General features: G+C 39.1%; 1 protein-coding gene and 1 long non-coding RNA gene across 3 annotated transcripts in view; both read left to right on the top strand.

The window, feature by feature from the left end:
- Positions 1-752: 752 nt before the first annotated feature.
- On the top strand, positions 753-18935 carry LOC111870589 (FAD synthase). Of its 2 annotated transcripts, none has more exons than XM_023862991.2 (12): positions 753-1078; positions 2579-2673; positions 2788-2911; positions 5304-5413; positions 8434-8577; positions 9394-9539; positions 9844-9932; positions 12826-12955; positions 14264-14437; positions 15685-15806; positions 17661-17802; positions 18709-18935. In XM_023862991.2, the coding sequence occupies exons 1-12, from the start codon at positions 826-828 to the stop codon at positions 18785-18787; spliced, it is 1608 nt and encodes a 535-aa protein (XP_023718759.1). In that variant the 5' UTR covers positions 753-825; the 3' UTR covers positions 18788-18935. The 2 variants fall into 2 exon arrangements, with proteins under 2 accessions (XP_023718759.1, XP_023718757.1); XM_023862989.2 differs by having other exon boundaries at positions 5301-5413.
- Positions 18936-23562: 4627 nt separating this feature from the next.
- Positions 23563-25377, top strand: part of LOC117282802 — a 173932-nt gene continuing 172117 nt past the window's right edge. Inside the window, exon 1 of the long non-coding RNA XR_004513683.1 lies at positions 23563-23893. This is a non-coding gene — a long non-coding RNA (uncharacterized LOC117282802). The remainder of the gene's footprint in view (positions 23894-25377) is intronic.

Raw genomic sequence — 25377 nt, 5'->3', positions numbered from 1 at the left:
AGCAGCAGCTGCAACCAGCTACAAAGGGGCCTGGAGGACAGTAACAGGGGAGGTGGAGCCCAGTGTAAGGGCTGGATGGTAAGAGAAGTCAGCCATTATACACAGCGGTGTTGTCCAGATCATTAACACACACTTATATTAGCTATTTAAAATCAATGTTATTTAAGATTACCTAATTGCCTCTTTGTCTATGAACAAATGTCAGAGTTTGAAAGTATCCCTTTCCTTTAAAATGTAAGACAGGAAGACTTCCTAGCCCAATTGAAAACAGGTTTTCAACCTCCCAAGCATATTGTTAGAATTTACTTACTTTACAGCCACACCAGGCATCCTCATGACTAACAAATTAAAATCCTTTGAAAGTTGAGTATGTATATCATGTAGGGTAACTATGCAAATTTGAGCTAAAAATTAATACAGTAAAGGAATACAGAGTAAGCATATGTAGGCTAAAAAATTGCTGTTACTGTCAACTGAGAGAACCTATATTTATTACAGCCCACCCTTCAGTTTCTTGTGACTCTTTGTGTGTGTGCGTGTGCGTGCGTGCGTGCGCGTGCGATGGTTGAAAGAATATGTGTGAACCCCATAGCAGAGGTACCGACGCCGGTGTACAACACCACATAGCAAGTTTCACACTCTTTTGCTAGATGGTAGCTAACGGGCTGTCACAGTGATTTTACCGCCTGATTTACATAGACCGACATAGACGGCGATAGACAATCTGACAAATGCTGACAGAGATGGTTGGTATTCGTTTATTTATTTACTTCCTATCCATGGATCATTACACATGATACAGGACAAGTTGTGGTTGTATCAAATATGCAAAGATATGCAACAGTTTTTCGCTTTATGCAAAGAAAACGTCAATTTGTTATTAATCGATCATATATTAGACATTTGAGTGTCTGCTGCGAGATTCCTACTAGAATTCATCGGAGATTAGCAGTGGAATTACATTGGAATTTAAATCAGTGTAGAAACATGTTTCTTCATTCCGAATTAAAATGTTATTCATCAAACAAATCTTGGAACCTAGTTAATCATGAAGAACCGAGATCCGCTGGTATTATTGGTATGTTTATGATATGCTGACTCTGTATATGGGTATACGACAACTCTGAGCAGTAAACATTTGTAAGGTTAAAACAGGTAAAGTTCCCCTGTGTTTAACTAATTAAGCATTACGCCATGAAGGCGTATGGGGGAGTTGATGTATAGACTTCCGTTTTCTTGACTCCGCCACTAGCTGGAGTTGAACGGTCAGCTTCACTTACAGGCCGCTTTACCCCCGGGGAAAGAGCCACTGGTACATATTGTATAGGAGTCTGGGTGGGTCCCAGAGCCAGTCTGAATGACATGGAAAAGTGAAAATTGTTGCCCCCACCAGGACTTGAAATCCGACTCCTTTGTCATGCAGCCTGTCGTCAGTCACTGTACCGAATGTGCTATCCAGACTCTGTAAACATGGGTAAGGCAAAAGCTAAAGTGCACCCTGTGCTTAATCCGTTAAGCACAACTCTATGAAAACATGGTGTGGAGGCCAGATATAGCTGCACCATTCTTGATCCTGGCACTAGGTTGAGGTGAGAGGTCAGCTTCACACCTCTGTCTCTTTACCGCTGGGAAAGGAGCCCCCCCCCCTTTCCCATTGAATAGGATTCTGGGTGAACCCCAGAACCGGTCTGGATGCCGTGGAGAAGATAAAAATTTCTTGCCCCTGCCGGGAATGAAACCACAGCTGTCCAGTTCATAGCTTATCACTATACCAACAGAGCTATCCTGAAATACCAGAAGTGCCCCTACCCAGGGGTGTGCTGGAGCGTGATCAGTTTCTAAAAATGAAAAACATTAAAAATATGGTCTAGAAGCAAGCAAAGCATAGTGAGACACTACACAGACCACCTGTGTACTTATTGTTATTAACAGATAATTATGAGTTCTTTTAATTGCACTGATTATGAGGCAAATGTTGAAACACTGTTTTAGAGGAATTTTTATGTACTCAAAATGTTAAATTGTTATATTTCTATTAATTGTGTATAGTAATATTTACTTCCTAATTCTCGTTGTTTACTGTACAGTCTCTGACGTTTTGCAACTGATGATTCTTACACATTAAAGTTTAAAGTGAGGAGACCGTGTATTTGGACTTCCTTAGTACTAATTCATATGACATCATTTGCCACCCAGATTTTCCCCAAATTCATGTTTTTACTATACATCCACAAATAATGTACTTGTATATTAAACTAACATAATGGGTCAATGAATTCAGATATGTGGATGAATATAAAAGCATGCCTGAACATGATATAAAATGTTTGTTTTAATTTTGATAATAGAACTAAAACTGTCCTACAGTATATATTTTGATAATGTGGAAGCAGTGTGCAAGTAAATGACATACTTGTACATAACTGGTCATCATACTGTAATGATGTTACAAGTAACTGTGTGTAGGGGCATATGAGGTTGGATTAAGGAAACTGCAAATGTAAACAGACACATGCAGACACAAAAGAAACTTGGCTGTTGGTGTAATTATGAATGACGCCTTTTTACGTCTTTCCAGTGATTGGCGATGAAATCTTAAAAGGTCAAGTACATGATACTAATTCCTACTTTATTGCTGGAAGCTTGTACAAACTTGGATTGAAAGTAGGCAAGGTGAGTAGTAAGGAGTATGCATTAGTTATGTTCTATAGTATATTTTGCAAATAGTAATCATAATTTAAGATTTTTGTATAAAACAATTTTAACTTTTCTGTCCTATGGTTCTAGATATCTGTCATTGGCGATGTTGAAGAGGTGATATCTAAAGAAGTGAAGAAATTTTCACAGGAATATACATATGTGATTACAACAGGAGGCATTGGACCAACCCATGATGATATCACCTTTCAGTGTTTGTGCTTTTGTTAGGAAATCATTAGATATTAAGAGGATACTGATGTGACATGATTACATAATATAAAACAAAAATAGTGCACGTTGCCATCAGTAATGATCCGTAAAATTGGATACTATGTCCTGGCCTCTGGTTCAAAGCCCTGGCATACAGTATCTTAGACTTCTGAACTGTTAATAAATATGTAAATGATTAAATTAAATTAACCTAATTTACACTTTAAATTAATTATACAGTGAAGAGAAGAAATGATTGAAGTGGTAATACACATGAAATATATTTTATGGTTAAAAATGAAAAGAATTGTCAGAAGTGGGAATATATTTCAAATTATATAGAGCAAATGTGAGAATTATTACAAAGCTACACATAACCAAAAACAAGATATTGTGACGTGTTGCGCAACGGTAATAGGCAGGTCAACATCCTCCCTCCCCTCCCCCCCGCCAGCGGTGACGCGCCGAGCGGAGCCAAAGTTAGCCGAGTCCCAGCATCCTGGTAGGTATGCAACGCGAGTCCACAGCGGTCACGTCACCAAGGGATACCGCGGTTGCTAGGAAGCAGGAAACGACTCCGGACAGCGTTGCCAGCAACACGGCACCAGACAACAATGGTGCCTATTACGTGGCTGTTTTCTGAGTTGTCCAGAATGAGGCTACATAAGGAGCAGTGAAGGCTGTTCACAGTTAGTTCTGAGTTAGTTCCGAGCAAGCCTGCGAGTCGGAGTGTGTGATCAACAGTTCTCCATTTAGCCAGCGGAGAGTAACGAGTTAGCCAGCAACCAGTCAGTTGTATTTTGGCATTTGAAGTCCAGTATTTGTGATACTGCAGATAGCAGTAATTGTCAGATTGTAATTTGGGTGATTGTAAGAGCGAATGTGGAATAAACTTCGCTATATCCACTAAGGCGTGAAGTTATTTGTCGCGTTATACACCCAACACGTGACAACTGGTGTCAGAAGTGGGATCTGGACTTACACACATGACTGACAGGATTCGAACTCAAGACACGTGACAACTGGTGTCAGAAGTGTGTTGTCACACACTTCGTGTGACCACACACTCCGACTCGTAGGCTTGCTCGGAACTAACTGTGAATAGCCTTCGCTGCTCCTTATGTAGCCTCGTTCCGGACAGCTCAGAAAACAGCCACGTAATAGGCACCATTGGTGTCTGGTGCTGTGTTGCTAGCAACACTGTCCGGAGTTGTTTACTGCTTCCTAGCAACCGCGGTATACCTTGGTGACATCACCGCTGTTGACCCGCATTGCATACCTACCAGGATGCTGGGACTCAGCTAACTTCGGCTCCGCTTGGCGCGTCACCGCTGGTGGGGGGTGGGGGGAGGGGAGGGAGGATGTTGACCTGCCTATTACCGATGCACAACATGTCACAATATTTATGTCTATTATTTGTCTACATTTTCACAATTGAACTTTTCTGCAAGGCTTCTGGGGAAAATAATTAGAAATTATTGTGATCAATCATACTGAGAATCGACATGCACGCTCATACCCTGAACAAGATTCACCCAGCCTCAAGCAAAGATCGATAGCGTGTTTTTGTAGCTTCATACCTTTATCACAAGGCCTGTAGTGACAGTCATATTTTATGGTGGAAAAAAGTAAAGTTATCACTGTGCTTAAATAGTTAAGCACCACACCATGAATGCATGGGGTAGTCAGGTGTAGCTCCACCATTCTTGATTTTGGCACTGGATGGAGGTGAATGGAAGCTTCACATCTCTGTTGCTTTACCCCTCAGAGAAGGAGCTCCTGGTACCAATTGGAAAGAAGGCTGGATGGGCCTCAGAGCCAGTCAGGATGCTGTGGGGGGGAGAAAAATCTTGTACTGCTGGGAATCAAACCTGGGCTGTCCAGCCTGTAGCTACACCAATTGATCTATCCCAACTTCTTTATACATTATGGTCATGAACTAGTGCAGATCAGGAAAATTATGTTCTTTAGCCTGTTCTAATGTATTTTCAAGACAGTTCTCTACAAAATTAAACAAATTCGTTGAAAACCGTTGGTCACTAGTTAGACTTGTGGATCAAACTTCGTAGTTTTTGCCACATTGTTTAAGGGAAAGTTTGGCATTGAAGAAGGTCACCATGCAGTCTGGTATGTAACCACCTACTGGACGATTGGTGTCATAACCTAGAATATCACAATCTAAATATTCACATCCATGAAGACCTTAATGTCACATGAAATATGTGTTGCCAGCTTCGTTGTGACATGGCTGTACAGTTTAGTTTTCTGCTCCTATGCTTCAACTCTACCATCCCCTCCTCTTATGCAGTCCTCTCCATGTCCAGCAAATGCGATGCATGTGCTATGACAGACAAGAGAGTACTCTAAACGTTTTATTTCATTATTTGCAGCAGTGGCAAAGGCTTTTGAAGAATCACTCATTCCACATCCAGAGCTGGTTAAACTTGTCTCTGACTATTATAAAACAGTTGATCTCAATTCACCAGCAATGAAGATGGCTCATGTAAGGATCACTTGAAAGTCAGGTATTAATACAGTACAAAATCTTCATTAATTTTAATAATTCTAGAGCTTAGAGTCAGATGTATGTGTGCTGTGTACTTCATCCTTATCTCATAAGAACTGACTATTCATCTAGCTTTTATGCCATGATCCTGCAACCAGATCTCAAAGTTGCGATATGCTCATTTGGAATTACAAAGCACTGTGTCAGCACAGTGGAGCATTATGCAGTTATGGAATAGAGATGTGTTACAAGCATGAAAGAGAACAGTCTTGAAAGTTTATTTTATACCACCATTAACAAATGTAGCAGGAACAGACCTTCACAAAAGGAGGTAGATGTTGTCCTGCGCTTAATTAAGCACTGGTGCGAAGGCATCTTGGGGGAGTAGGAGTGTAGTCCCACGCATTCATAACCTTGGCACTAGATGATGTGAATGTTCAGTTTCATGCCCAGCCACTTTGTTGCTTGGAAAGAAAAATGGTTCCCATGAGATGGGAAGCTGGTTGGGCCTCAGAGATGTTCTCGTTGCTGTGGAGGAGAGAGAAATCTTTACTGAGCCAGAAACCAAATCCTGATACCTCAGATGCACAAATGCCTACTCACTATACTCACTTAGCTGTCTTTGTTCCCCTTCCCAAAGAGAGGGAAACACGTAATTTAAAAGTGTGAGGTAAACTCAGTTCTAGAACATTGTGCTAGGAGAATAAAGAAGGGGTAAAATTAGGAATGAGGAAGTGAGGGGAAGATTGAAATCTAAACATGTAGGGGACATGTTTTAAGCCAGATAGATTTGGTTGGTTTAAACAGATCCCCATTTTATCAAGAGAATGGAAAGTCTTCTTTTAGCCATGCCATTTCTTATTACATAAATTGCCTGTTTGATAAAAGTTTGTCCTGGAAACTGTTCTACTTTGTTAATGATTTCTTGTATTCAAAACTTAGTGTATTTAGCATCTTCACATGCCTGGTTTAGACCATACAATTTTAGGCATTCCTTATTCAGTCATGTTATATTGAGAACAAAATTAAAAAATAAAGAACATTGTGCCATTTTATGTTAACTGACTGAACTGGAAACATGCAGCTAAAGATGTGCTTACATGGGCTTTTGTGCATGCACATTCGAAACCACATGACTATATTCATAACTAACTGATGTACATCATTATACATAAATTTTAATATACAAGTTCAGAAAATTGTGTTAATATTTGATATATATCACATTAGCAATTGCAATTGTAATCACCAGTTCTAGTGTTGAATCTGAAGCATCAGTTATTTACGAAGAATGTTAGATAATATTTTTTATATTTATATTAATATTTAGATTTTACTTGAAGATAGACAGAATCCAGTCTCCGAAATGTTGTGTTTTGAAAAGTGAACGGGATGTGGTTTTTAGATAAAGGCAGGATGATGGATAATGTCCAAAAACATAATATTTTTAGTAGTGTACCATTTTCGCCAAATTTTAGATCTTATTTACAAATTTCATTGTTTTTTATTTTACATTTTCTCAACATTTCATGTTTCATGGAATTTTAATATTATACATATTGATACATGTATTATTCTTAAGTCTTTGCCAATTTAATGTCTTATATTGAAGCTCCAGAATATATCTAAAATTATGTACAGGGTGTACACAAAAGAATGATGCAGTTTCAAAAGTTAATAAAAAATTAATTTCTCACCTTACACAGGCACAACATACACCATCAACGGCAGCAACTGCCCAAGTTTCTCATGTGCTACCAGCAGTTCGCTTCTCATGCTTACTGCGTGTCTGTGGGGCCAGTTTGAAAAATGGCGTTGCAGCAGGAGAAGGCTTTCTGTGTGATCCGTTTTGAGGTGTCCAGATCTTGCGATTACAGTGCAGCGTGAGTTTTGTGCACAGTTTCATAAAGACACACCACACAAGAATAACATAAGCAGGTGGTACCAACAGTTTGTAGAAACTGGATGCTTGTGTAAAGCAAGAGTCCTGGTCCACCTTGTGTGTCTGATGAAAACATTGAAAGAGTGCTTGAGGTGTTTCAGTGAAGTCCCCACAAGTCAGGGGGTAGAGGAAGCAGGGAATTGGGCATGCCAAAAATGACGGTGTGGAAGGTGTTGCATAAGCGGCTGTGTTTTAAACCATACAAGATGCGATTGGTGTAGGCCCTAAAAACAGCAGACAAAATGAGAAGGCATGACTTTTGTGAGGAGATGCAGTTGAAAACAGAGGAAGATGGGTTCGTAGAAAGACTGATCTTCTCCAATGAAGCCACATTCCACATTTGTAGCAAGGTGAACAGACACTATGTCCTCTAGGGAACAGAGCAACCACATGCACAGATAGAGCACCAGCGTGATTCTCCAGAAGTCAGCGTTTTCTGTGCGGTGTCCTGAGAGAAAGTGCAAGGCCCATTTTTCTTCACTGAAGCAACTGTGACTGGTGACTCATTTTTGGACATGTTGGAAAGCTGGTTGTTACCCCAACCGAATACCAATCATGACAATTGCTTCTACAACTGGACGGAGCTCCCCCCCACCCCCCATTTTTACAGGAATGTACCTAGTGTTTCTCAATCGTGTTCTTCCACAGCGCTGGATCAGACATGTACTGCAAATGGAGGCAACAACCTTCTCCCTTGACTACCCCGTTCGCCAGATCTTACACCGTGCAATTTCTTTCTCTGAGGGTTCTTTAAAGACAGCGTTTATGTACCATCATTGCCCACGTCCATCCATGAACTTCGTGATCAGATAACTGCAGGCTGTTACAGTGGACATGCTACACCGTGCTCCCGTGATTGTGTGTTATGTGACCCAGGGTGCACACATTGAAAGTATGTAATTAACACATGAGAAACTTTGACAGTTACTGCCGCCGACGGTGCATGTTGTGCCAATATAAGTTGAGAAATAAATTTCTTATTAACTTTTGAAACTGCACCATTCTTTTGTGTATACCTTGTATTTCTGTTGAAATGGTACCAAATATTCACGTTGTAAATGGTGCTGTGTCGTAGGTTCCTAGCTCAGCTAAACTAAGGTATGGATACGATGCAGCCACGGGACGGAAAACTCTGTATCCCAATGTGTCAGTAAGGAATGTATACATGTTTCCTGGAGTGCCACAGCTCATGGAGAAATTATTTACTTCATTCAGCCAGGTTATTATATTCTTAGTTATGGTGATAATAATTTGACAGTTGACTTAAAATTGAAACTTTAATATGGAAGCTTAAAACAAGGTCACTGTCATGACACAGGAGAGCTCCAAGGTCAGCTTTGTATGTGCATGTGGAAGTTATTTATACACATTGCACACTTTCCATTTACAAGACTGAACTTGCAGAAAGTGGCAGTGATTAGGTGGTTTATGTTCTGTCATTCCCACAGTGGTGCCACAATTTAATGATCCCTAACCTCACTTGTATGTGACATAGCAACTTCCAAGTTTGGCTGAAGAACATAGGATGGATGTCAGATCTGTTGACATCAAAAGTCGAAGCATGTAGACAAAAGCTTCAGCTTTTCTGAATACATACCACTTTCTCAGTCAAAACATTGCTTGCAAATAAAACACTCCTAGCGAGCACATGGCTTTAGCCAGTGCAGTTTTGAGGTGGACACAGCTAAGTCCTGATATGAAATATCATTAAAATATTGCCAGACTGTAGATATTACTTGATTCTAAAGGTTCTGATGATGGTATGTAATACTCAGAATCTCTAATGACTGAGGTTAGCTCTTTCTAAGAGACCCAGCAGAGTAGGTGCCCCTCCACCTCTCTTGAGGATGGAAACAGATCTGGTTTCCAGAACGCTGTTTCCTAGTTTCTAGAATACTGGATGATTGGCAAAGTACAGAAATCCAGTAATTTTATAGCTTTACTGTATGTCTTCTTTGGTGATGTACTGCATGAGTTACATTTCAAAGCGCTGTACAGTGTAAGATGAATTTATATAAGATGATTCCTTTTTCAGGAATTATTTAGTGGAGGACCCAGAAAGTTCTTCATGAAAGAATTATATTTGAAAGCCAAAGAAACTACAATTGCTGAAACTCTGAGCAGTGTTGTGAAAGAATTTCCACAGGTCACTATTGGCTCTTATCCTAAACTTTTCCACAGGTTTGTCAGACCAGTTAGAAATACACATGAATTTCAAATCTTTGACTCCTACATAGCATTTCCAAAATTAGTATTCATCTTAATTTTAGAATGCATGATTCAGAAGGGTTAAGAAGCTTAATAGGAACTGGAACTGAATGGAAGATGTCAGCTGCCAGTGTATCCTGATTATGTTATTCTCCTAGGGTGGAAATAAACATAAAGAAAAGAGCTGCACCAACTGGCTTAACAGTGTTTGTTGCCCTTTCATACTGCGTTATAGGTTGTGCAACATAATATTCATATATTTAACCCTTGCTTTCAGTTACTACAGTGTACTGGTCACAGTGGAGTCTCAAGCAGAAGAGGATATGAATAATGCCTATATAAAGTTAAGAGCTGCATTGTATAAAGGTATGACTGCAGTATGTTTGTTTAATTAAATTTACACACCAGAAAAACAAGTGGTTTGCAGATGCCTTTGTGCATTTGGAGATGAGACTTCATGCATCTTAAGTAGATAAATGAACAGTTTTAAATTCCAGCCACGGAGAGCATCATCAGTAAATGCTGGATAGAATGCTGGAAAGGGCTTAAGTTGTTTCTGGGATGTAGCAATTCAGATAAAGTGCATAGTAAATTTTGTTTTATAATATTCATTACTTTGGGGTAAGATTTAAACATTCTGATAAACCAGTAGTTTATTACTCTTTGATGAAATTGGTAATTTTTTAAAGTTTATTAGTAAACTAAATACTGTGTCAATAGAAAGTTATGAATTTTAATATTATTAATTGAAAGTGGTGAGTGGTGATATATGAAATTTTGGTTCCAGATAAAAAAATAGTTGTGGAATGGAATTTGAATATTACATTAAATCTAAAATTGAAAAAGATTATGAAAAATTGCACCAGGTGTTGTTACTTTGAAAAAAAATATATTTCCTTCAGAAGCTTAACAACAGGTGGAGGTAGATTGAAAATACTGAAAATTAAATGAGAATCTTCATTTCCATGCCAAAGACTTTTATAAACAACTACAAAAGTAATGTTTGTCACTAGAAGCTTAAAAATATTAGAAACTCTTTCACAGTCTACAGTTCTCTTTTGAAAAAATGAAACGGAAGTAAAATTTTTGTTTTATGTGGATGTCTTAGAAACATAAAAGATTTGTTATTCCATATATAATAAATATGTGCTCTAACTTTACAGTCTTCAAAACATTTTATACAGTGAAAATAGAGAATGAATGACAGTTACCACTTTTTTGTTGACTGAGGTATAAAACAGAGTTTTCAAATGCTAATTCCTTATTGTTCATGTGTCTACAAACTGTACCCATAAAATGTTGTGTTGAAACTTTGCATTGTGTAGTAGGTGATATAAATGAAAGATATTGTATACAGTATACACACCCAGCACCACTAGACATTTCATTATTGAGCTACATCATATTTTACAGGCAAAGAAAGGAACACTACAGAAAATTATAAATTTTTTTTGCATTGTATGTCAAAATGTTTGAAGTGCAAGAAGTGTCTCATGCCACATGTAGAAAGCCATCATGGACAGTAGCGTCAGGCGCAAAAGTATAGGGAACCGTAATGCCATTACCAAGCAACAATTACATGAATATATAGCGGACTGGAAAGACTGGCAAAGTGCTGTGGTTGTTGAAGGGTGTTAAGAATAACAAAAATGTTGTAATTATTTATAGTTAAAAGCAATACGTGTCCAGTAAATTAAATTAGTGTAAACTCTGTCTCTAGTCTTTAACCTGTGACAGTACTAAAAATATGTGGTGCTATCAAAAAGTCTCTGAAATTTGAATTTTTCGCCCGAATAATTATGAGTACATCGAAATACCGCAAGATGTCTCCCCACACACCCTTCTTGAATCAATGTGGGAAGTGGCGTTTTGTTGAGTGGTTGGGTTTATTGTTGGTGAACATATTTCCATTGTTGTGTTTTCATGAGTTTGCGGTTTTGCGATGGCTGACCTGAGAGAGCAGCATGTCTGTATAAAGTTTTGTTTTAAACTTGGGAAAACGGCTGCAGAAACACCAAATGTTGAAGCAAGCTTTTGGTGACAACAGTTTAGGCCAGACACAAACTTACGACTGGTATAAGTATTTCAAAAATGGCCGAACATCGACTGATGATGACAATCATTCGGGACGTCTGCCAACTGGCACCACATCAGAAAATGTTGTGAAAGTTAGGGATCTGATTCTTCAAAATCATAGACAGACCATTCAAGACCTCTGTAACACCTTGGGACTAAGTTATGGTACATGTCAACGAATTTTGTCAGAGAAACTGAAAATGAGGAGGATTGCGGCGAAGTTTGTGCCACGACTACTGCAAAATGAACAGAAGCAGCATCGCTTGGAAGTCTGCAGGGAACTTCATCAAACTTTCTTTCAAAATTTGTCACTTGTGATGAAAGTTGGGTTTATGGTTACGTCCCTGAAAGTAAGCAGCAATCGTCACAATGGAAGAGCCCTTCTTCACCTTGGCCAAAAGCTCAACAAGTCAAGAGCAACATTAAATACATGTTGATCTGTATTTTTTTTATATTGAAGGGATCGTTTATAAGGAGTTTGTCCCTCCTGGTCAGACAGTCAATAAAGAGTTCTATCGCGATGTTCTAAGGCGTTTGAGGAGGACATGAGGAGAAAACGACCAGAGAAGTGGCGCATGAACAACTGGGTACTCCACCATGACAATGCACGACCGCATACGGCTTACATTGGACAGGAATTTTTGGCTAAAAACAAGATGACAGTTGTTCCCCACCCACCGTACTCACCAGACTTAGCTCCATGCGACTTCATTCTCTTCCCCAAGATAAAAACGAAGTTGAAGGGGCGAAGATTTGTTACATTTGAGGAAATTTAAGTAGAAATGCAAACGGTACTAAACCCCCTAACAAAAAAAAAGACTTCCAGGATGCATATCAAAAGTAGCAGAAATGCTGGGATGGGTGTATGCGCTCCCAAGGGGACTACTTTGAATGTGATGGTGCAGACTAAGATTCAGGTAAGATGTAATAGTTTTTATAAATATATTTCGCAAACTTTTGGATATCAGCACGTAATTTTATTCATAATAATCATTTACTTCTTCATGATAATAAATTTATCGAGACCCATTAACACTTTGCAATTGCTTGTTTCTTTGCAGCTCTCTTCATAGTTCTTTTGCCTTAATTACTGTATACAACAAAAAAGAGATCATTAGAAAAGTTCTCAGTGATCTGTTTCCCATATACAATGAAGTATGTTTGTACAAATGTGTTGTTACAGATGTTGTTTATTATGACAAAGTTCCTCTGGAAGATGCATATGAAAAATTGCAGAATTATATTAAATCATGTAATAATCCATTCTGTCTGACAGCGGTTAATGTGATTAAACAATGTCTACAGGAATACAGGTATTTTCATCTGACTTTTAAATTCTGTTTATATGATATATATTTGGAATACATATTTGTAATTTTATATAATAATGGTACAGTGCCTTATATTTTTAAACAGGAAAATGTAGCATTCTGTGATGTCACTTGTTCAGTCTGCATTCATTTGCTTCAACTTTCATAAGGGTGGCAGTTCTGTATACAAATTTAAATAGTTTTTCAATTCTCATAGATACAAAATCAAACAAAGATATTTTTTTTAATGCTAGTGGGGTGGGACTAAGTCCCTTGTACTGTAGCCACTTCTAGTCTATTGTACCAGCCCCAGATGATAGCCAGATAAAAGCCCAGCTTCGACAAGAGACAAGTTAGACAGGTACCCCCGTGTGGAGGCGGGGTTGAATACCTCTACCGTGACCCAGCGAGTCATAGGAGGTGACGAAAAGGGAAGTCTCAAATCTGAGACAGTAAAATATGGTCGCAAGTTCCAAGGGACTCAGACCCGGGAAAGACTGCACTGGCAAGGGCCAGCAGCAAATAGAAAAGACAGACCTGTCCTCTCGTCAGAGAAGGCGGCCCACAAAAACAAGACTGTAAATGCCAAACAGTAATAAATAGCTGGTCATGAGCCCCAGATGGAGCTCGACACCAAGACTTACTGACTGACTGAGTGACCATCAGTCGCAATGTGACTTGGACTTGGAGACGAGTTAGTCTTGGGATAGCCGCCTCTGAAGACAGTTGGAACGTAGCCGCCATACAATACAGACAGAAGACAGCAAGAAGCCAGTCTTCAAAAGTTTTACTTTTAAATCACAGTACTGTGTCTATAGCTTCATAACTTGTACTGTTCTCCAAGTATAATTAGAATGATCAAGTCAAAGAGGATGAGGTGGACAGGTCATGTAGCACAAATGGGGGAGACAAGGAATGCGTATAGGATATTGGTGGAAAAGCTAGAAGGAAAAGAGACCACAAGGAAGACCAAGGTGTAGGTGGGTGAACAATATTAGGATTGATCTTAGAGAGATAGGATGGCATGGCATGGATTGGATAGATCTGGCTCAGGATAGGGACCAGTGGAGGGCTCTTGTGAACACGGTAATGAACCTTCGGGTTCCATAAAATGCTGGGAAATTCTTGAGTAGCTGCAGAATTGGCGGCTCCTCCAGAAGGGCTCAGCTCCATGAGTAAGCAAGTAAGTAAGTACTGTGTCTATTGTTATTTTAACATATTGACTAACTGCCATACATTATGGTAAGTTTTGAAGTGTCACATCATTTTCATAGGTATGGGTTCTCCTGTTCATGTTGTCTTTCTTTCCAGTCCAGAAGAAATATGTGTTTACTTTGACGGTGACATAGCGTCAAATTGTGTACTGCATTTGTACTGTGCTTTGATACAGAAGGAAGGTTCCATTCCTAGGATACAGGCTGTGTGTATCAAGGAGAAGCAGCATTTACCTGAGCTGGAATCATTTGTGGTTGAAACCATCACCAGGTGTTTATAAAAACAATTTTGGGTTCAGTGTTTCAGGTTTATGTAAATATGACTTTTTTTGTTATGAAGGTAACCGAGAAATTTGCATGGAGGATAGGCTTGTATTAAAAGTGGCAAAAAAAACTCCTTGTTCTTTTTCTGTATATGGTATTGTAGAAGAGGGCAAGTGGTAGCATAGTTTGGTTGAGGCACTATGCTACAAGTTGGAAGGTCAATGGTTTTAGACCCGATGAGGTGGATTTTTTCAATTTACCTAATCCTTCCAGCTGCCCTATGGCTCTGGGGGTCGAATCAGCCTCTAACAGAAATGAGTGCCATGAATCTTCCTGGGGGAGTAAAGGGCGGATGATGCATAAGGCACAAACTTACCACCATCTGTGAGACGATTGTGTAGAGAAAATGTGGGAGCCTCAACGTCTCACAATCCTGTGGGCCTTCATATCCTGTTAAAAGGATAGCTTTACCTTACCTTTATGTATTTTTTAAGTTATGGTAGAAAAATAAGTTGCAAACCAGTTTCATACATATTGTGCTGTTTATTTCATTGTTTTGTGGCTGAAAGCATAAGGCGCAGAAAGGGAAAGTTTGAAGATTTTGCCTGATTTAAATAAAAATTGTCGTTTTAGGAATCAGCCATAATTTTACACACACACAAAATTAGTGGTTGATAGAGAGCCATAGAAATGCTTGCCCATGATGTTTTTCATGAAAGAATAAAAGATGTGAAAGGATGCGATCATTGCATACTTCAGGGTGCTATCCTACATTTGCCTGGTGTGTCTGAGAAAACCCATGTAAAACATGAGTCAGAATAGTTGGTGCCCACAAAATTGTCATCTTTACTAGTCATACTACAGTGTGTGTGTCGGAAAGTGGTACATGCACTTGATTTACAGCTCAAACTAGTGATAATGGACTGGCAAACTATCAGTGCAGTTTCTTGACATGTTGTTGCATAATTGCAAATCTTAGATTAAATTTGTTCACCTGAGGAATTCCAGAAGTTTATGTGCAGTTCAGGGACCTCATAGCTTACTGAAAATTACAAATGATAGTCCATTTATGAATCTTGTGGACAGTAAGGGATAAGTAGATAATTTGCTTTCTACAGTAATATATTTCTCAAGCCATCAATGGCTGTGTAAATCTATAGTAAGATGTGATATTTTTTTATGATAGTGATTCAAAGGTATGTATTTTGAAAGAAGAAATGGTCATTATAGGAAGTGTTTGTTCTTTCTCTACAGGTATAATATAAATTATGACGTATTTGAGTATCAGCAGAAGTCATCATTTCTGCAACTGTCAACTCGTCAGCCACCTATAAAAGCCGTTATTATTGGTAACTTAAGTTGTGAGCAACAAATAAGTAAGTACAGTGTGAACATCAATTTAATTACCTATATTATGGGCAGGTCTATTTTTTCTTTCTCCAGAAACAAAATGAGGAAGAGTTTGGAACAAAAAGCTTTAAGTTTTGGAGCAACATATTGCCTCCACTTTATGCTTGAAGAGTAAGTCAAACAAGAAACGAGCAAAAGGCAGGTGGCATGCAGAGCCAAAAATTTAGTGCAGAAAAAGTGTAACTTTTGGAGGAACATATTGCCTCCATCTTCAGACCTACCAATTATTACAACTGAGAAGAATGTATGCGTACTATTCATAGTCACCATTGATAGAACCTCAAACCAAAAATAAGGGAGATGGATAACACTTCTGACACAAGTACACTTTGCTTGTATAAATTTATTTTGGCAAAATGGATTTTTTTAAGTTACATAATGATGCTTTCAGTTCTGAGGCTCTGTAATGTCTCATCAGTAGATAAATTGAGACATTCTCCAACTGTCTCTTTCTAGATAAGGTGTCCCAAAGACTATTTTTATTGACCCTTATGCTTTGAAACTATGACAACCTGAACAACAGTAATTGTTGCTTGTCAGGATTTGAATCAGGTTCTTCTCAAAAACAAAACAGCAGTGTTGGAAAGCAATGAATTTGAAGTGGGGAAGATTTTGAATGAAGGATTCAACATTGGCTGTTAGATTTTTGGCTTGGGACAGTGAAGTGAAGCATTAAATGGAGGTAAAGCTATCCCTCTAACAAGCCATGAAGGCCCATAGGATTGTGAGACGTCGAGGCTCCCACATTTTCTCTAGACATTCAGCTCACAGATGGTGGTAAGGCTATCAGCCTTATGCGCCTCCTGCCTTTCCCCCCCCCCCATCCCCCGGAAGATTTCTGGTACTCATTTCTGTTAGATGCTGAGTCAACTCCAGGGCCGTCATGTGGCTTCAAGAATTAGGTAAATTGAAAAAACCCACCTCATCGTGGTTTGAACCCACATTAAATGAAAGAAAGCCTTAAATCAAGGAACACTGAATTGGAGTCACCCCCCCCCATTTTGTATTGTGATATAGTTATGCTTTTTATGATACAGAAAATTATGTAGTATATTAAAACCATGTCATGGACTGTCTGTCTTCTTCACTGTCAATGTGCCCCCTTCCTGTTTAAAAATATCACAATTATCATAAACATTTTTGCCATTATAAATATCAGATATCATCTCCCCTTCCCTTTGCTGGTCCATTTGTCTGCCTATCTGTCTCCCCTTTCTAGTAGTAAGGTCTGAAATCACAGGAACTAAAAAAAAGTAAAGTAAAGGTATCCCTGTAACAGGCCATGGAGGTCCATAGGGTTGTGAGATGTTGAGGTTCCCACATTTTCTAGACAGTTGGCTCATAGATTGCAGCAAGGTTGTCACCCTATGTGCCACCCGCCATTTACCCCCAAGAATATTCCAAGAATATTCCTGGTACTCATTTCTGTTAGAGGCTGAGTCGACCCCAGGCCCATAGTGCTGCTGGAAGGCTTAGGTGACCTCATTGGGACTTGAACCCATGACCTTCCGGTTTGTAGCATAGTGCCTCACCCAACTACACTATTGGATGCCCCTGAAATCTTAGGAGCTAGCTATAAAAATTGAACTTGTTACATGTTTGAGAATTTGAACTTTATTGTGAAGCTTATGACTTTCTGAGTTCTGTAATTTTTCTTAAATCAGCAGTTCATTAAGAAATTGAATTATCAGAATTTGTATTAGTTAATTAACTTTGAATATAATTTTAATAATCTGTTCATTGTAAGTATAAAAGCTGTCATGTGTAACTCGAATGTTTTACAATAACAGTTATGTTAATATACATACATTTGTATTCAGGTGACTGCAAGAAACTGTTTGAAGAAAATACTGATTACTCGAATATCAGATGGATAATGCCACTGATAAATTGGGATAAAAATGATGTGTGGAACTTCATTCGAGCACTGACCCTCCCATACTGCACATTGTATGATCAAGGGTATGTACTCTTGTAATCTAATTGTAGAGAATTATTTTTCTTTGCATTGATTTTAAAGAATGTAAAAAGGTATTCCTGCCTGGGATAAGCCTCATGAAACATGAGAATGATAACCTATTTTTGGATTCATAGGATTATTTGATCAGATGGAAACTTTCCTTTAGTTAGCTGTGCACATGTGTTTGATTTACAATTTTAAACCTGACAAAGAATTTCATGTAACATATGCTGAGGATCAATACTAGATTGACTACCTTGAAACATGTAAGAAATTCCAAATACCTCAGTCATGTATACATATTTGCATTGAAAATTACATTCAGAGAAACTTATACAGTTCTTGAAAAGACAGACTTAGTAAAATACTTATGTGCATCTACATCTAAGTGTCATGGTGCTTAATTAAGCAGAAGACAGCTTGAACCCTGGTGGAGTCAGCTTCAGTGCAAATCCTCTTGAGCAGGTTCAACAGCAGTATTATAATATGGTTAACAAATGTATCACACCCCAATCAGTAGAGTTTTTCCCTATCTCCCAGAGATAGGGACTATCTTTGTTGATGGGTCCACCTAAGTAGGTTTTTACCTGAAGACGGAGACAGAATTCAGTCTCCAAAATGTTGTATTTTAAATGAAAAAAACAGGACAGTAGATAATTTTCAGGAACACAGTAACTGTATTATTATGCCATCGTCACAAACTTGTAAATCTTAAATCTGAAGCACCAAGATGTGAGAACACATACTCATTTACATATGCACTTGTGGTGATGTAGACCAGTTTCTGAAGCATACATGTAATATGTATGCTTATAAATATGGGTGGCCAATAAGGATATATTTGTGCTTTGGCTTACATGATGTTATTTTTTAAATTTATGAAGGCTGATTTTTATTTTCTGTTGAAGGTATACAACAGTGGGGAGCACAAAAGCCTTGCTGCAAGCTTTAATGGACATGAACAAGTCAGCAAAAGAACTGAAGTAGCATGGTGATGGTATGCATAGTAGCATACTTGATGCATCTCCACTTCATGAATGCTGAACAACACATTTGCTCAGTCAGAAGAAGGTGTACCCAGCTCTGTATATTCTTACTGTAATATGATGTAAATATAATGTTTCTATTCACGGTATGATAGTAATTCTGTTTCTTTCTCCTTTGAATACGTAGGTCATACCGAAAGTCATGAGCAACTTTTTTTTTGCATGCAACCTGGGAACAGTAGACGAAAGAGAGTACAGTGGTAGGTGGAACCAGCTGTTGTGTTAACCTTGATTGTCTTGTGATGTCAATAGCTTGCATCATGTGACCAGTATCACTCCTAACAAAATGGCCAACAACGATATGTTGTTTCGCCAGCGTGCTGTCATCAAATTTCTTGTGAAAGAGGAAATCCCTGCTGCAGAAATTCACCAGAGACTTCAGCGTGCTTATGGAAATGTGTGCATGGGTGTGAACAGTGTTCGAAGATGGGTGAAACATTAAAGATGGGAAGACCACCTTCGAAGATGAGCCTTGGAGCAGTCGTCCTCGAACAACCTCAATTGAACGCAACAAGGAAAGAGTGGATGAGATCATTCAAGATGACAGGCATGTGACTGTGGACACAGTAGCCTAAAAACTTGGAATAGGATACAGTCCAGTACAGGAGATGATTGAAAGCTTGGGCTATAGGAAAGTTTGTGCTCATTGGGTCCTGCGGTTATTGACCGAAGACCACAAAGGTCAGCGAAAAGCCATCACCTCTGAACTGCTGCAGAGATGTTGACATGAAGGCGATGATTTTTTGCTCTGTATTGTGACAGGTGACGAAAGCTGGTTTCACCATTTCGAGCCTGAAACGAAACAGCAGAGTATAGAATGGCACCATTTGCATTCTCCATCAAAAAAGAAGGCAAAGACAGTGCCATCAGCTGCGAAGGTGATGGGCACAGTCTTCTGGGATGCAGAGGGGTCTATTCTGGCCGAATTCCTGGAACCTGGGCAAACCATCAATGCTGCTCATTATGTCCAGACCCTACACAAGCTCCGTTGTGCATTGTGCAATAAACGTCTGGGACGAAACATCATCATCCTGCATGACAACGCTCACCCCCATGCCGCTGGCCTCGTAATGGAAGCAATTGCAAAGATGGGGTGGGAAGTTCTTCCACACCCCTCCTATAGTCCTGATCTAGCACCCTCCGTCTACCATCTTTTCGGATTTGCGAAGGATCAGCTGCGTGGACAACGTTTTCAGACAAGGGAGGCAATTCAGAAAGCAGTGCGTCAGTGTCTTCGGATGGCTGGAACGGAATTTTACAGAAGGGGGGAGAAATGTGTACAAAGAAGTGGCGATTATGTGGAAAAATAAAGAAAGGTCTGTAGATTGAGGTGGTGTATTTGGTTTGTCAATAATAAAGCATGTTACTTTACAAGGAATTGTTGCTCGTGACTTGCAGTACGACCCTCATATAATATGTTACAGGAGCCTGCACTAAATATTGCAGTCAAGTGGGAAGCACTCTTGCTTTGTATTCGGAAGGTCTTGCAGTCCCATCTTTACTCGAGCTAGCCATCCTTACATATATTTCTCATGTTTTTCTTTAATCTCTTCAGACACACATTGATTATGACCATCATCATTCATAGTCATCCTGCCATTCAGAGCTATGTGATTTACACAGTTAAAGATGTATTCTTAAACCAAAAAGGATCAAAGATGTATAGGTTCCTTCAAGTCTGGAAAGAGCAATACTGTATCTTATCTGTGCACAACAAATATATATGTACATGTGTGTCTGTGTTTATTGACATTCAAAAATTGAATTTCTATGTAGGACTGATTTTAATATTTGTTATATAATTTCAAGGATACCCGGAGAGAGATATTAAATTTGGTTTTATTTGTTCATGGTTTATTTAATGATGAACTGGTAAGGATGCAGAAGGAATAGTAATGGGGTAATTTGAGGTACTGTGGCAACATTTGCTTGGAGGGACTGGGAAAAGCTACAAGAAATCTCAGGATAGCATAACTTCAAGCCACGATTTGAACCTGATGAGCTGAATGTGAAGCAGTACTACAGTACTACAGTACTACTACAGTAAGTGAAGTGATTGTTGGTGTTCCAATTGGTAGTATACATGCTTTTCATACGAAGGGGGACCCAAAAATAACCAGAAATGACCTGTTGCGTGCGCATACTTTGTAGTTACGAGTTGTGCTGCTAGGTGGTGTTAGCTGGGGGTCTCCCACGACTGTTAGTGAGCTGGCGTCAGTCTGAGTTAAGGGGTTTGTCTGTGGTGCTCTGTTGTGTGCGTTCCTGTTTCAACCCTTTGGCGATTAGTGAGATGGCCGACCAGAAGGAACAAAGAGTGTGCGTGAAATTTTGCTTTCTGTTAGGGAAAACTGCACTTCACTCTTCAAGTCGCGGCAAACATTCACGTGGTTTTCTCTTTGGTCATCTCCGAGCAAGCGAGGAACAAATTTTGCAGACACCCGTCTCATGTGCAAACCTTCGGTTAAAATTCGCTGGACCGTGCTCCATGAGATGTTCGTTTCCTCAGAAAGTTGGTCAATGGTCTTTCGACGATCTTCATCAATTTCACGCACACTCTTTGTTCCTTCTGGTCGGCCATCTCACTAATCGCCAAAGGGATGAAACAGGAACACACACAACAGAGCACCACAGACAAACCACTTAACTCAGACTGACGCCAGCTCACTAACAGTTGCGGGAGACCCCCAGCTAACACCACCTAGCAGCACAACTCATAACTACAAAGCATGTGCGCGTAACAGGTCGTTTCCGGTTATTTTTGGGTCCCCCCTCGTATACTGTCATTCTGTTTGCTGTACCTCATTGATCTTCATGTAGGTACAGATCTAGCGTTAGAAACAGAAACTCACTGTTGAACAATAAAAATGTTTTATAAAGTAAAAATTAGCATTCATCTTGTTCTATTAAAGATTTACCACTTTTAAAACTGATTTGATAATAATTGTAGATTTGAATGACATGTATATGTAATGCACCAGTTTCATATGCATGGATACAGGTCGGTGCAGCTCAATTTTAGCTTCTTGTAAATTATGTTGGACCAGTATGAACCAAAATTTAACTAACTCTAACTGTCCCAATATTAAGTAGAATGTGAGATTATCACAGTAGAGACTATATGAAGAGTACTCTGTTCTTGGATGTACCAGACTGCATGTGGTTAATGCTACGTAGAAGGTAGTACTCTTCCTACCCTAATATTACATTTTTTTTCATCACATAGTTTCAGAGGCAAAACATGCAGCTTGATGGACTGATGCAATCTCTCCATAGTTTCATATATGCTATCTGATTAAAAACAATTGGAGCAACAGTATCCTCCAAAATGCAGCCTGACTAAACATTCATAATAATGTGGCCTGTTGCTAAGTTGCAGCTCTGTGGATAGCTACTGTTTCAGAACAACAGCTCGGTAAATACATTCTCATTGCTAGGCAGCAGATTCTTTGTAATGCAACAATATAACAGCTGTGTTTTCTGTGTGGTCCATGCCAAGATGTAATAAGCAAGGGTCAAATTTTGTGGATAGTCTAGTTTCCCGTGTGGAGATGGGGTCAAATACCTCTGCTGTGAACCTGCGAGTCGTAGGAGGCTACGAAAAGGTAGGACTCAAATCTGAGACAGTAAAATGTGGTTGTGAGTCCCAAGGAACTTGGACCTGAGAAAGACTGCACTGGCAAGGGCCAGCAGCATATACAGACCCATCCTCTTCTCAGAGAGGGCGCCCCACAAAAAGAAGATTGTAACTGTCAAACACTAATAAATAAATGGTCATGACCCCCAGATGGGGCTTGACACCATGACTTACTGACAGACCGTCAGTCGCAATGTGACTTTGACTTTGAGTGGATAGTGAGTTCTGCATGGGAGGCTTGAAAAGAGGACCAGAGCATGTGAAGCTGAAGAATCTCCACTGTTAGAAGCTTTTATGAGGGAACAGCTGGTGAAGACAGACAGCTGTAAAAGGCTTAGTGGGAGCTGTGGTGATTTGTGAATTGTGGAGATTATAAAGGTTGCACTGTAATTGCTAGTAGCTCTGAGTTGTGCATATAGATGGTCAATAAATCCACTCACCAATTCAAACCCCGTATATAGTCACACATAATACGTGACAGTAATAAATGGGTTAAGAAGAACACTGGAATTCAAAATACCAGTGATTTTTCTGCATATAATTTTGATCTCCCAACAATTTTTATATTGGTTTTCTTTCAATATTATTGATGCTGGAGTTATTTTCAGTTTGGGCCGTGCCATAGCTCAAGCAGTTAGTTGCTGGCTTCACTGTGGCGGCCCGGGTTCGGTCAAGTGGGATTTGTGGTGGGTAAAGTGGCGCTGGGGCAGGTTTTCTCAGAGTACTTCGCTTTCCCCTGCCAATCCTCATTCCACCAATTGCTCCACAATCACCCACACCTATCATCTGCGGCTGGTACAATAGGCCAGAAGTGGCCGCAGTACAAGGAACTTAGTCCCACCCCACTTGTAATAAAGAAAAAATATTTTAAGTTTAATTCAAGTTACGTTTAGGTCAGGTTTAGCTGTAGATTTTACTTCTTAAATAAAGAAATATATTTTGAGTTCGTGCTTGCACAGCTACATTGGTATGCTATCAACATCATTAATTTCGTGTTTCATATTTTCGTCTATAGGTGGTAGGACACTGCAACTGAAATGTGCTGCTACTACGGCAAGAATCGTAACATGTTAGAACGAAAATAAACGTATGCATGGCGTTTTGCTAGTGTTCAAATTCATAGTTACGACAAAGTATTTATATAATCGGATATTCATATTTTAAAGGCGGCAGTAGGGAAGATCGGTTCGTAAGGTTGCATTTTACTACGCTGTATTTTTTTTTTAAATTTATTAATAAAGATTGTTCATCCGTGATTATTAAATAACACGAAATCGGAACCTTGCCCCTGACCACGATTTGTTTGGGCCTTACACGTGGGTTCACACCTCATGTGTTGTAGGTGCGGTGGTTACTGTTTTGGGAAGATTTGTCTGTGGAAACACGCTGTAAGAGATTGTGATAACTGTCAACGTAAGTTAATTGTTGTTATTGCAAGTTTTGTGTCCTACCCTAACCTTAAATATGTAACATTTTGCTGTTATTTCCTTCAAAACGCGTGATTCCCATTACTCCAAGTTCGAGGATGGTTTCTAATCCCACACTAACATGCTGGCGTGATTTGTATGGATATTATTAAGGAAGGTTATGTTGGCACTGGGGGTCCCAAACCATATTCTGTTCTTTTACTAAAATACAGTATGCATGAAAACGGTGATTCTGAGAGACTGGATATGTATTGATGCTCAGCATACATATTGGTACAATCAATCAATTAAATCTACAGGCGGAGATATTAGTAGCAATAAAGAAAATGTAAATTGATAATGAACAAGCAGCCAGGTAAATTTTTCTCTGTTTTCTTGGCATGGAAATATACTACAGACCTCGCTGCAGTTTTACCTGCATGGGTTAGCACAAAAAAAAATACTTTTGGTAATATGAATGTTGGAAGCTGGTAGTTTCCCCTTACCTCATGAAATGAATTTCCTTTGTTTATAGGTGGGAATGGAGGTTCGAATGGCCAAATGTACATTATTTTAAATATCTTAGTGTTGATGGAAGGGGAATAAACGGCCAATCTGTCATTTTTTCGGTGTTTTATAGAAGGCATACATACAACCAAAAACTATTACAATGAAACATTCAGCTATCCCATTTAGACCTGGAAAAGTACAAGTCATATTTGGAGATTAAGTCTTGCGTAATTTGCAGATCCGAGGGGTTTTAATTACAGTCTATATCCATTATTGTTACATAGACAAAGTGAGGACTGTGCATGGAGAGATAGTTTTCTGGGCCTGTCCGATAAGATTCCCATGTGATAATCTTTTTTTTTTTTAAATGACAGTTTTGTCTCTTGGACTGCATTAAATATTGTCTTGAAAATGGAGAACTTTGAGTGCCTAAATTGAATATAAAATATATATCTAATTACCCATGCATGAAATATCCAGTTTGTGGCATAACCATTCACCTTTCCTAGTGTTTGCTACCCCACTTAGTACCTTTTCAGTTTACTCAGTCCATCTGTTTATCTCTATTTATGAATGAACTGGATGGATTTTCATGCACCTTGATATTTGAAAAATTTATGAAGAATTGTTGAGCCATTTCAGTCTTCACTTAGATCAGACTATGCTGGCAACCACTTTGCCTGAAAACCTACATGCATTTATGTATGTATCTCAAATATGACTTGTTAAAACGTATATTGGAGCAAAGGATGCTTGGAGCTAGAGGTGCAGAGAAATATGAAATGCATGTGGTATGTTCAACACACTTATCTTAACTCTGGTGCTGTGATATTTGACTGAAGTTGAAGAAGCATCTATTACCATGTAGTGCAACATTTGACTTTAGTCTACATCAGGAAATAAGCTCCTTTTGCTTCATCATTTGACTTCATTCACAGGGCCATGAAAATGCATTTTTATTGTGTTTATTTGACATTTTAC

The sequence above is a fragment of the Cryptotermes secundus genome, unplaced genomic scaffold (genome assembly GCF_002891405.2).
Source record: "Cryptotermes secundus unplaced genomic scaffold, Csec_1.0 scaffold248, whole genome shotgun sequence".
NCBI lineage: Eukaryota > Metazoa > Arthropoda > Insecta > Blattodea > Kalotermitidae > Cryptotermes > Cryptotermes secundus.
This window is presented reverse-complemented; position numbering and strand designations above follow the sequence as displayed.